This window comes from Lates calcarifer, linkage group LG6 (genome assembly GCF_001640805.2).
Source record: "Lates calcarifer isolate ASB-BC8 linkage group LG6, TLL_Latcal_v3, whole genome shotgun sequence".
NCBI classification, from domain to species: Eukaryota; Metazoa; Chordata; class Actinopteri; family Centropomidae; genus Lates; species Lates calcarifer.
In genome coordinates, this window is record NC_066838.1 from 24,348,240 (window position 1) to 24,362,177 (window position 13,938).

Here is a 13,938-nt window from a genome sequence, read left to right on the forward strand (position 1 = left end):
TTGCTCGCCAGTTAGCATTAAATAACTTAGCGGCCTGGCTAGCTAACGTCTGCTCGTCTGTCAGCACAATACGACATCGGGTTCAATCCTCGGCAGGTAACATTAGTCATTTATTACGACGATACACCGAGGGCATGAACACAACAATGCTAACATAATGTACAAACCTCTCTCCTGTGCTCCGAGCTGGAGAACTGTTTTTTTAATAAACAGTACGTGTCAGTCAGCTCCACAGCGGCCTGCTGATGTCACCATGGAAACGCCCATAAAATGACGACACTGAAGTTAGCTTCAGGTTCGTTTTCACAGTTAAAACTATTTAAAATGGTTTTTCAGCGACTCCTGGTCAATGTGGTTCACCCAGATTTGACAAGTCTTGACCTGGTCTGATGTGGTCTGGATGGGGGGAAGAAGTAAAATAGCTCCTTTTGTGTTTAATAATTTCACAATTAGAATACAGGTTTCACAAATTTGAAACAATCGCAATTTCTCTGGGTTGATGTGTTTAAAAGTAAAAATTTGGTCTTAACTTAAGGACGAAATTCTCCACTTTAAAGCGAACTTAAGAATAAAATCTTATTAAACCTCTTTTGTGACCTAAGGAGGTCTTTAATTTGAGTGGGTTTACACTAGCACATTATAAAGATTGTTGTTCATTTACCACGTTAATTATTCCCAAAGATTTAAAGATTTCACACGAATAAAATAGATTTTTGAAAATTAAAACTGTACATCTTGCAGAATAGCATACTACTGACTAAGTTGTAGGAATTTTTCTTAATTAATGTGCAAGATGACAGATGTAGAATCATAATTAAAATATGTTTCAAAATTCTGATTCAATGTCTTATCTAGGATGTAGAACACAATTTCTCAAAAATAAGTGGATTAACAATCATTAATATTGTCGTTAATTTCTGAATCTACCCTGAAGCGACGAATCTGAAACCAACTTCAGTGTCGACAGACCTACTCTCGATTTCCGAGGGTGAAATCGAAAATACGCGATTCTTCATGTTGCTGGTGGGCATGAATAAACAAGTTGTCTGTTTTATAATTACTGGATCTCACAACCAAATGTATTATTCTTTACAGAAAGCCATTGTCTACCGTTTATATTAAAAGGCACTTCCTGGTGTCACCGAGTAATGTCCCCGGTAAACCTAAAATGGCCGACTCATAAATTTGGCTGCACCATCATGAAGCGTTCCAGCAAAGCCGCGAATTTTCTGACACATTGTATCTTTAAAGTTTTTCTCTTGATAATGACCATATACGTTTAAGAGACGCGATAAAACCGCAACCTGCTCCCGGTTAAAGCGAAATAAATGCAGGGCTAATGTAAATTACAGTAGGGGAAGGTACTCAAACGTTACAAGTAGACTTTGGGTATTTTCGATTTCATTCTGCTTCTCTACAATTCAGATTGACATGTTATCTCTTTTTTTTGGGCCGCTACTCTACGGTAAAATATTTTTCTGTGTGATGTGATCTATTTCTAGTCTTGTTTGCTTTAATAAAAGTGAAAAAAAGTCAGAGCATGTTTCTCCTGCAGCAACCTTTAAAACATTTTTTAAAACAAATTTGAAGTAAAAGCTCACTGAATACTATTTCCACTGGATCTAAGAAAATATATGAAACTACCCAACAATATATAGAGATATGACAATTTGTTTATAAAAACAAAAACCCTAATTATATGTAGTATTAATGATCTTATAATAGGCTATAATATATATGGATGTGTAATACAACAATCATCAAATTAGCAACTTTACCTGTAGAATGAGTATTTTTACTTTTGAGCCTTTAAATACATTTAGCTGAGAATACACACAAGTAAGCTTTGGAATGGAGGACTTTTACTTGTAATTGAGTACTACAATGTTGTATTCTCACTTTTATTTAGATAAAAGATCTGAGTATTTCATCACAATAACACATTGTGCAATCATGCAACATTGTTGAAATGAAATGTATCAAAAGTAATCATTATGCTGAATGCCCTTTGTTCATTTTAAACATAACAATAATATAATATTTTCTAAAGTCATTGTAGGTTTTTTATATAAAAACTTAATCTGCAAAGTAAGTAGCAACTTTAGCTTTATATATGCAGTGGAATAAGGAGCAATTTTCCCTATTAAATGTAGTTGAGTAGAAATAAAGACTATAATACGTAAGTACTCAAGTATTTCAAGTAAAATAAATAAGATTTTAAAAAATCACTAAAATGTTTCCCTGAAACCCTGAAAGATTTAATGACTTAAAAGGTAATTAATTGTTGTGTGTGGACATACCACAAAATCAGTTTTATTCCCAGACTATTAATGAAAGGTTAGAAAAATGACACCCAAAAAACAGTAAAATATAACCAATTTTTATTTTAAAATAAAAATTGGTAGCACCTTGTCTTTTAGAGTTTTGGTCAGATCAGGTAGACAAAAGGAGTTTCAGATTTTTCTGATACACAAAGACAAATTGTGACTGTCTAAACAAACACTTTTGGTCATCACAACTGGTACATTTCATTGTCATACTTTACTAGTTAACATGCAGGCAATAATTGCATCAGGCATTAAACATCATAGAAAAACCATATTACCCAGGAAAAAACCCACAAAATATCAGCTGTAATGAATTTTCAAATAAAAAAAACTGTTCTTGCATGATTGAATTTTGGATTTACATCTGTGTGTTGATTTACGTTTTTGAATTTCCCATGAACAACAGCAAAATGTTTGTTAGTTAGGCACAGATAAAACAGTCAAACACAAGGCCAGCCTCAAAGTAGGCAAATGGATTACAATACAAAATGTTAAGCATTAAGAAGTACTGGACATTACAGGTTTTTGGCCAATAAATATAGAAAAAACACTCATACACATTAAAAAAATCAAATTTGATATTTTTCAAGTGTTGCACTGCAAGTACCACAGCCACATGGCATTACACTTGCTCTTGACAGTGTTTTCTCACGCTCAGCATGACACATCAGAGTGTGTAGGCCTACAAATCTCTGTTCAGGCAGAACACCATTCTCTGTCCGAATTTCAAAAGGCACAGTTTTTTTTTACTTTCAGCACTGTCAATATAAAACAAGTGCAAGTTGTTTGTCGTATAGTAATAAAAGAAAAACACAGTTAACAAATGAACTATTATTAAAAACCTTGACTGAAAACTGTGGCGTTTATGGTCATTCTATGTGCCAACATATTCCAGTGTGTCTGCTTTCAACAGATCCATCAAAAGACAAGATTTCGCCCTGTTTACTTAACTTATAACCAATAATATCATGATGTATATCTGCATGTTTTGTAGAAATTATGTTTTATGTACGTAGTATGTACAAATAAGTAAAATACACTTTTGTTTTGCTGCTCATTTACAGGTAAATAAGGCTACAGTTATGTTTACATCTGCTGAATGCAATTATTGACTGGCTACTTGTAGAGGTACTGTCCATGTAATTACAGAACTGGGTTGCATAGAAGAACCATGTTCACCATTTAAAAATAGATTTCCTTATAAAACAACCTATAAAAAGAAATCAATAAATGTATAAAATCTGGTGGAAAATTTAAAAAAAGAGCTGATGTTTTTTTTTTTTGTTGTTGTTGTTCCTTAAAGGCACAATAAAAAAAAAATCAATGTCCAAAAGTCAAGTCAGGGCAGGCAGGCTTCTGCTTTGGCAAAAGAACCACTTTAATATTTATACTAACTGGAGTGATTGTGGTGGGACTTGCTTTGGTTGTAGTTTCCCGCTCTTTCTCGTAGTGCTTCTAAATAGTGGTTGCCAATATTGTCAGCACTGAGGTTCAGAGGAAAGGCCTCAGATTGCGATCTATAGTTTAGTTTGAGCCAAAGACATTGTGTTTTCCCGGGCTTGGAATTTCCTTAACCCCCGCGCTAATACGCTTTTCTAAACAAGAGGATTTTGTGCAGAGGCTTGGAGAACAACATCTGGAAACTCTGGTTAACTATTCTCAAAATACGGTTCTATTGTAGCTGAAGAGGTTTTCAAGCTGGAGCTCTAACAGGTCCCACGAGAGCTTAATGTCCACGGAGCTGGTCCAGCCGGGTGTAAACGTTGTCAGCTTGACTGAGTTCTTCAAACACAGGCAGAAGGTTGAGCAGCTCGGCATCTTCTACGTCATCAAACCATGACACTACAGGAACCTGGAGAAAACAAACCGACACTGTTGGTCTTCACGCACCTTCGAACTCTTATATACTGCACATTCAGTTCCTGAAGCATCTGATGTGAGAAAATTAATTGGCAACTATTATGGTCATCAAAAATTACCTGCTTCAGTGTCTCAAATTTAAGGTTTTGCTGCTTTTCTTTGCCATAGATGATAATAAACTGAATATCTGTGGGTTTTCAACTCTTGGTCAGACAAAACAAGATATCATGTCTCTTTGAACTCCTCTGGGTCTTTTTCGCCATTTTGTACCAATTTTACAGATGAAATGATTAATTGAGACAATAACCTGCAAATTACTGTGAAATACCAGTCGACACTGCACTATCTTGAACTTGCATTTGTGTATTTCTGTTTTCATTTATATTTTTTATTGCTGCTGGTCTCTCTGTGAGCTAGCAAACAAGTTTTGTTGTATAGCTAAAGAGACAATAAAGCCTCATCTCTTTAATCAATCATTAGTTCAAGTTAGTTGCAACCGAAATGAAGATGAAAGGAGAAAAATTCTTCCCCAGAATGAGATTTTAAATCTCCTGGCACTAAAAAAATATTTTCAAGTCTGTTCATTTTTATTAATTCAACTCTATAAAATACTTAAATTTGTTTGATTCATGTGATTAATCAACTTGTAAGAGCTGATCTCATCAAGCTTGATGTTTGGAGAAGATCTTTCCTGACCCCTGTCATACGTAACAGAAGCAGATCACCACTCACAGCATTGTTAGGGTGGAAGATGTAGGAGGCAGGAGAGTTATCCAGGATGAGGGTTTTGTGAAGATCTCGACCCAGGCGGCTCAAATCTTTGACGTAGCAGCCCTGGTGGAATACGCAAGATTCCCGGAACAACCGAGCCCGGAAAACACCACACTGGTCCAGCAGGTCTGTCACCGGGTCTGCATACTGATGATGGTTAGGGGGGAGGGTAGGATATAGGGGAGCAGGTGAGGGAAGAGCAGGGGTAAGGTGTGTAAGGCAGGGGCTAAGGAAGCACTTTCTACAAATGGTGGATATTTATTTACTAGCAAACAGCTGCATTACAGCAACAAAAATCTGCTCATGTGAACAGGGTGCACCAGCTGTTCATAAATTCATTCTTAAATTCTTAACTTTAGCTACTAAAACATGTGATTTACTAAACTGGGCTGCACCATAAGAGCTTCAGCATCACAAACTGTGACATTACTGCTAGAAATAACAGTTTTAATGGGATTTACTTTGTGTAATTTGCAGAAATATATGATTACGCTAAAGTAAGCAGCGCTATTTAGTCATTTAATCTGACAATATTAACATTTTGTTTGATAATATGAGGTATATTTTGTTATATTTTGTTCCCAGTCAGTGTCAGGTCAGATACGTCGACCATAAAATATCATCCTTTCACTCTAAAAAGCTAGTTTTTGTCAGCCGGCGTCAGTTAGCCATGTAGCAGCTATCTCTGCATAACAACTCAAGTGCGTGGTGTATCCCATTTTAATTTAAGCACATTCTCCTCTTGTAAAATCAATTATGTCGTGACAAAATGTGAATTTAGGAAGAGCTGGTGCAACCAAGCATAAAGACAAACTGTGGTTTTAATAAGGTGTCTGCTAAGGCGACTAGCGGCATGCTAAGCAGCTTCTCTCGCAGTAAAAGAAGAAACTAAACAAGGCAAGAGAAAGCAGAACAACAGCTGATAGATCAGACATTACACAGAGAATCAAACAAAAAACGAGCAGAATAAATTTCAGGATCTATTTCTGATGTACCTTAGCGAGACTGGCTGTAAACAGCACACATTCAAACAACTCTCCCATTCTCTGCAGGAACTCATCCACATACGGCCTCTTCAGCACATACACCTGTAAAACAAACAGCCCGCCGTCAATGAACAGCTCCACCTGCAGCACCATTTCACTGTCATTCCACTCAAGTTTTCTTCCATCCGTCAAGCCGCTAATAGCCAGTTCCTGAAACAAGTAATCAAGAATAGGCCGTGCCAGCGTTAACCAGCCTATCCTGGATTACTTGAACCAGGCAGAGGCCCAGAGAGGATTCCTTAACCAGCACACAGGGTCCCGGGAATCACATTTCTGACTTAATTACATTTCCACATGTCCAAAAAGTGAGAGGCTCTACGCCGAAGGTTGAACAAACAATCACATAAGCATTTTTTCCCCTCAGAAACATTCTTCACAGAGACAGTAAAACATACTCTATCACTTATTAATGAAATTTTTAGATGAACCGGTGCTGAAGTGACTCATTTTCTTGCTGATGCATCCACTTCTACTTGTGTGTGTGTGTGTGTGTGTGTGTGTGTGTGTTGTTTTTTGTTTTTTTTTTGTCTTTTCTTCGACATCTGGCCAGTAGAGGGCTCCGTGCACCCGTGATTGAAAAAGCCCTGGCTGATCAGTTACAAGACCCATCCCTTTTCAGCTCAGCAACCGCTGCAAACACATCAACATACATACACAAACACAGCCCCCCCCCCCGCCTTCTCCACAGCAAACACACACACACAGTAGTTTACCTGGTGTGTGGTCCCCTCTATCTCCACAGGCACGATGAAGTCTGCATTACTAATAGGCTGGAGGGGGAGAACACAGAAGGGAGAGAGAGAGAGGGAGATGGTTGGCAATGCTCGTTCGCATGAGCCTCCCTGTGTACATTCACATTCACATGGCATTACATAACGACTGAACGCTCAGAAGCAGACTCCTCAACGCTCGCCATAAATCACGGGAAGCAATTCGCTTCATGTAACACTTCAAACGTGTTGCTGCTGCAGCAACGTAAACATGTGTAGTCATTTACGTGGTCACCAAACATGTTCAAATGAGGTAAAATCGAGCACAAGAAGCTCATCTGGAGATCAAGCCCGTGCCAGTTGTGATACCTTGAACGAGCTGTGCACCAGTGTCTCATCCAGGTCTATGACCACGCATATCTTCCCCTGGTCCTGGGCCTTCACCTCAGGCAGGAGGCTGGGTTCAGACTGCTGAGGAGACACACACACACACAAAGATGTTTTTTTCTTTTATTATTTTAATAACACCTATATCATTTGTCTTGTCTGTGCTCTGTATTTATGGCTGAGGAGCCTGATTAGTCCCAAAAGCGCTGTGATTCATATGAAAATCAAAGCTTGGCCATTTTGATTTCACCTCTGGGAAATTAGATAAGACTTTTTAGAGAGGCGTGTGTGTGTGTGATGGTTTAATTATTTACAGCCTGAGCTTTTATGTTGTATATCTTTAGGATTAGCATATTTATGTCTTTCATTACACTTCCAGTGGCGTCTTGTTGAACTCTACACGCGCTCACCTGCAGGGAAAACAAATTACCTTGATGTAATCTAATTTTCAGATCCACTTTTCTCCCCCCTCTTTGTTAATTTTGTTTCTGGGCTCTTTATGAGCGCAGTCAAACTGAGATTAATTATTAATATATTACATAACAGAAATCGCTTATCCATCAAGGAAGGGAAATTAAGATTGAGGAAAAAAACGCCATCTGTGAGCAGCGGCGATCTTCAGCTCGAGAATAAGCGCGATGCAACATAAACCCATCGGCGCCAAACGTTTTAATTCAGTTTCATTTCGGTGGGTGCCCGGCCAGATGATAACCAGGCCCTACAGATGCTGCTTCCTGTGTGCTCCTGATGCTGGAGGACACTCCTCAATGTGAACAAACATGGCATCTCATTAAAATGCCCCCTTTACATGGTGCTGAGGCTCTAATCAGGCTGACAGCACTCACCAGCGTGGCCAGGCGTGTGCAGCAGGCGCTCAAGGCTTTGTTTTATTTTTATTTTTTATTTTTTTTCTCCACCTCAGCAATTACGAGCCACACTATACACACACCGCACCACGTTCTCCCCCTTGCTCGCTCTCGCCATCTGCCTAAAGGACTGATAGTCGCTGTGTCGTTCTTATCTTCCTTGGAGGATCAAGTGTGAACATCAAAGTGATTCCATATCCGCAGACAGTTGCGGTTTAGCTTTCAAGACGTTCAGAGCAGGTGCAGTGGTGGTTTTAGCGCACAGCTATTAAAAAAATGCTTGAAGACAATAAGAAGCACATTTTTACAGCAGTGTGTTAAGTGTGTTCGTACAGATGGCCAAACTATTCAAACACCTCCTCTTTTATGGCAAGGAGTGAGTGTGTGTGTGGGTGCGACAAGGAAGTAAAATCTTAAATAAACAAAAATAAAGAAAAGGCAGGACTGAGCTGAGCTGAGGTCTTCAAATTGTTTTCAGCGGTGTGAAATATCGCTGGAATAAGAACAGTGTTACCTTGACAACCGTCCCATTTTCCTGTGAATCCAGCAAGGCCTGCTGGGAAGGTGGTGGTAGTAGTGGCGGTAGTGGTGGCGGTGATGGTTGTTTGGGGCCATCCTGAGCTTGGAAGCAACAGAAGAGCGCTTTGAAGATGTTACAACTCCGAGGCTGTTTCAGGGCAGACCGGCTCACCTGGCCTGTTTTTAAGCCCAAAGAGAGAGAGAGAGAGAAAGAGAGACTTTCATGAGGGGGAGGAAAAAAAAAACCAAAACTGCGTGTAGTCAACATGGAAATTGTAAGTGGAGGCTTTGAATTACACGCCACAACTCACGTCAGCTAATCTAATCTCTGTTTTTCCACATAAACACAACAAATCTTGATGCAAACAACACAGTTTTTTCTTTTTAATGCAATAAAAAATACTAATCCACAGAATTAACTCAGCTTAATTAAGTATGAGCTGCTTGTAACGTATAGAAAGAGCTTCCCCTCTCTCTCCTAAAGGCATCATCCATCCATCTGTCCACACGGATGGCACATGAAATCTGTTTTTAATGCGCCTACCTCTGCTTCTGCTGCTGCTGCTGCTGCTGGAAATGGCTGGTACATGTTATATAATCACAGAGGGCGGGAAAACCCACACTTTTCAGCAGTACCTTCAACAGCAAAACACAGACAGAAAACATTCCAACCATTTTAAACTCCAGGCAGCCAGGCAGCCAGGCAGTCAGTCAGTGAGGCCGGACAAGCAGTCACACCTCAGTGCCCTGTGCAGGTCTTTGATCAGTCGCTGTAACGATGGGTGTCCCGGCCCCCACACAACAAGACTTAGTGAAAGACAGAGACGAGGAAAAAAACATTCTTGCAAGTCCCTCCTGGTGTGTGTTCGTGTGAGGACTTGCTTGAATTCATACCCATCAATACGGCACCGTCGCAGTTCGTAAACACACTACTAGAAAGAGGAAACTGTTGGTAAACAGTCAGCGAGTGTGCCAGCAAACTGTTTTTATTCCTCAAATTTACACTCGTCTTTTTTCTTCATAATCTACCTCCCTGCTGACCCTGAGTGCTCTGAACACACACTGCAGACACATCAAGTGACCGTGTTACACAACTCCACGTTAAAGAGACAAAAGACACCGATACATGTGCCCTTCATTAGTCCAGCACCATTTTTCCTGAACTGCTAAGACAGCCCGACCAGTGAAATCCACATGATATGTAACCCGTGGATGTGGATGTTGATTGGCAGCCAGCACAAGTCAGCCTATTGATTTCCCACAGGAAGGCAGCAGCATTGGCCATGTATGACATAACACATACATTAAACCCCCTCCACCACCACCTCCTGCATGTAAAAGGCTGGGGAAGATAACAGCAGATTAATCCTACAGAGGTTTAGCAGAATGCAATGTTATATTTAATTTAAACCCACTCAATCCAGCAAAAACGTGCAAGATAAATAAAAAATAAATGTTAAATTATATTGGATTAATCCTCACACCCAAAATATGACCTGAGGCAAAAACGCACGATATTAACAACCAAGAGGTGAAGCAGAATCAATGAGCAAAGCCTCTTTCATGACCGAGGAAAAGCGTGCAAACAACGAAATCTTTGAAACGGCGCTACAATGGGGCGTGTGCAAGAGGGGTGTGTTTGTGCATTCCGCTGTCAATACCGCGGCACCTGGTATTTCTACACAGCCCCACTGTTAATCCACAGCCAGAGACCTAGACCTCTTTACACCTATCTGCCTTTTTACATGTAGAACCTGCGCTGTTTGCTTGGTCCGGTGTTAAATTAAAAACAGTGCACGGGGACAGTGCAGCAGGATTTTCCTTGATGCCACTGACGCGCACTGATCTGTGACAAAAAAAAAAAAAGGTGAACAAAACACCCACAACCCTAGTTTATTAATGCACAAAACAGCTTGGTTTTTACACTGAGCTGCTGTGGCTTTGCCTGTGGTGACAGACGAGCTCCTCATGCTGTACCTGGTAGTAGTAGGATATGGGATGGTGCCAAACAAGCTGGAACCTGATAGACATAAATACACGGCAGCTATGGTTTGGCCATGATCACCACCACCACCAGCAGCAGCACTGATAATAATCACAACAACACATGTTAAGAAGCAACACGGATTTTGCACAAAAATAGCAAAAAAATAATAATAAATAAGACAAAAACAGCATCAACAATAGCTAAGCTGAGCATGGCAGTGCGTAATGGAGACTGTGAACTTACAGTCAGTACAATAAGAACACTTGGCTGCATTATAATCTTGTATTAGGTTAGTACCAGGTGTTATTATTCAGTGTTATATTTTTAATTTAACACTTGTGTGTTGATTTATGTTCGATCTGCAGGTGATTAACGAGGGAAAACAAGTGAGGCTGTGGGCAAACAAGCACAAGATGTTTTTTTTTTCAAGCTTTAAAATGTAAATATTGCTGATTTTAGTTGGAAAATGTGAAAAAATGTGGTTTAAAATGCGCCTAAAACCGCGCTCAACCAGCGTCCGCAGGGCTCAAACTGTCAAATGGGCGCACTACAGGCTTTTTTTCCTCAACACACACACACACACACACACACAGAGAGAGAGAGAGAGAGAGAGAGAGAGACACAGGCAAAAATAATAATAATACCACAACACGAGGCAGGTGTTTAAATGGTGTTTTACAGCAGATATAACACCGGGGGCCCAGTCTCACCTGTTTTCGGTGACACTTGAACGTCTTCTTTCTGCACTTGGGTGATAACAGAACTTTCCATCTGACAATCACGGAGCCCTCAAAATCCTCAAATCCTGTCCCCGAGCACTGATGGGCATCCCTCATTGGGTTTTATTGACAAGTCGACTCAATTATTCACCGAGGTAACTTGTCATCCGCCTCAGTTTACGATCCTCGATGATTTCTCTTGTTCCTGTGTTTCTTTATTCCCCCCGCCGCTTCTTCTTCTTCTTCTCCCTCTTCTTCTTCTTCTCTCCGAGGGTCCGCCTGGGGAAAGGGGGCAAGGCACTTGGATATGTTTTTAAGGAGGCTATTTGAGACTCTGTCCGCTCCGTCGTTCTCGGGGTTTTTTACCGCTACTATTACGGGTAAATATCGCCGAGCAAAGCCCCCCTCTCCCGTCGCAACGAAGTCCTCACTTTTGCACCAACAACATGGAGAATCCAGGCGAAGGAAGGAAAACAACCGAGGAAATGGGGCAAGGGAGGGCGGTTTCAAGCCCCCCCTTACTATAGATAAACAACATCGCCCGAAAGGCCGTAAAGAGCGACGGAAAACGTCGAGAATCGGCGGCCGGAGCGGATTTCGATGCTAAAAAACGGGTTCCGGTGCCTAGTTGGGTGTAAAATACGAGTTTTGTTGTTATCCGGGGTTTTGTTTTTCTACGGTTGGGACTCCGCGGGCGCCTTGAAACTGTCGCCGCTCGCTGATTGGACGGCGGGGAGGAGGAGGGGCGTGGCCAAGGCATTCCTCCCCGTCCCGCACGCTCCGCAGCGAACACATTCCAGCGCTGCTCTCGCGAACGAGATCACATTGTTTGTAAATTATTTTAAAAAAGAAACAAACAAATGTTAATCTCTGCAATTAAATTAGCATATAAACGAAGACAGGCGGTGTTTTTTGTATCGTTTCTATTAAACTGTACGCGTCGATATTGCTTTTTAACGTTTCTTTTTTTATTTATTTGTTTGTTTATATTCTATGTTCCACGAAATCATTAATTTACGGCTCTAGTGTTCAGTTTTTTTATATTTCTGACTTGATTATACGCATCCCAGGAGGTGAAGATTGCAACATTTTTTTAATTATAGGTCAAAATAATGCAATTTTCACCTCAAAAAATACAACATTATCAGTGTTTGGTTAGGTGTGACACAGGGATTAGTGTCCATTTTTACTTAAAGGATACCTTTCACTGCACAGCAACCCTAAAACTCAGGATTTGCACATGTAAAATCGCGATGTCATAATCTCTGATTAATATTGAAACCAAAACCAACACTCAAAGGGGTGGAAACGCTTCAATCCTTTCAATAACACGAGTTTCAAGGCACATATCCAGTCATAAACACCACATTTACTAAAGAAGTATCAGCACTTTAAGTGGAAAACACTTCACTTTAACTTCCCCTATTTAACATATAAGCAGTAGCCCAAATAAACATTTAATAAGTTGCTTATAAGTGGTAATTAACGTGTTTATCAACAACTTTAACTACAAGGGCACTCAAAGTGAGTCCTTAGAAGTACATTGTAAATAGTTATACTATACCTATAATGCATGTAGTGTCTAGAAGAGCTCTCCAGTTCTTCCTCCTCTGAAGGACCCCCCCACAGTCTCCACCTCAGACTGACTGGCTGGTAGATGTGTCTCTTTGCAGAGCAACACTGGTTAAATGTTCCTCAGTCGTACTTAATGTCTGGAGGTAACAGAGGGCAGAGTGAAACCAATGACCCAGGCTCCTTTCATTTTCTCTCTCTCAAATAGTAAAATGAAACTTGTTTTGCCTGCAAGAGAGAAAAAAAAAAAAGCTAGGGGACTTTGCTCTGGGAATCTGCTGCGTTATTCACCGAACATTTGTTGCACCCAGGCTCTGATGCAGTTACTTTACCATGACACTGCCGGTCATAAACATTACATGATGGTTGCATCATGTTAAAAAATTCAGCTCAGACTAAAAATAGTCATTATTTGGGGCTAAATCCTCTGAATAACAAGGGGAAAAAAACACGAACAGTTGCTGTGACAGTTGGTTTAAATTGAAATAAGCTGCACTCAGCTAAAGACAGATCCTGTTATTTTATTATTATTTTTCACTATACTGAGTGTAGTCATTTTCTGAGCAGCTGAGGCCAAATCACATTTGTTTTACCTTGCTCAAATAAATAGAAGTGGGTTTGACACCATGTTAGGCAATGTGGTCAACTGGTGGGTCCCCAGATATTTATATTTACAACATGGAGGCTCTGCAGTGCCTCCTTATTCTCTGGAAGTTGAGTAAATCACACTGATGGACGGTGAACAGCAGGCAGATATTTGTTGTGTTTGAGCACACGATCCAGGCAGAGGACAACACAAACTGCATGCATCAGTGAGAGGGAGAGAAACAACACAAAATAAACTTGTTAATAAAGGAATAAACTTGAGATCAGCCAGTCCACCCCCTTTTCCAAACACATGTGGGCCCATTACACCACGAGCTGAGCCAGTGCCCACAGTGGCCACAATGCAAGGCATAAACAAGAATGGCCCCGCTGTTTGCATTCCTGGTGTCGGACATTTTAAGGCAGCACTGACAGATCTGTGTAAAAATATATACAAAATAAGTATGGACCGCACAGCTGGAAAATGTCATGTGGGTTTTATTTTTTTAAAGCTGATGGCCACTGTTTTACTAAATCAACTTGAAATTCATTATCTCTGCCTGCTTGCCCTCCTCTGGTTACGTTACGT

General features: G+C 40.4%; 1 protein-coding gene across 2 annotated transcripts; it reads right to left on the bottom strand.

Moving 5' to 3' along the window:
• Positions 1 to 2,364: 2,364 nt before the first annotated feature.
• Positions 2,365 to 11,877, bottom strand: ctdsp2 (CTD (carboxy-terminal domain, RNA polymerase II, polypeptide A) small phosphatase 2). Of its 2 annotated transcripts, none has more exons than XM_018675841.2 (7): positions 11,184 to 11,877; positions 8,482 to 8,663; positions 7,084 to 7,182; positions 6,718 to 6,774; positions 5,954 to 6,046; positions 4,920 to 5,105; positions 2,365 to 4,179 (listed from the first exon to the last, which is right to left on the bottom strand). In XM_018675841.2, exons 1-7 carry the CDS (start codon positions 11,242 to 11,244, stop codon positions 4,054 to 4,056), a joined length of 804 nt encoding a protein of 267 aa, XP_018531357.1. In that variant the 5' UTR covers positions 11,245 to 11,877; the 3' UTR covers positions 2,365 to 4,053. The 2 variants fall into 2 exon arrangements, with proteins under 2 accessions (XP_018531357.1, XP_018531356.1); XM_018675840.2 differs by having other exon boundaries at positions 7,084 to 7,185; positions 11,184 to 11,873.
• Positions 11,878 to 13,938: the final 2,061 nt, after the last annotated feature.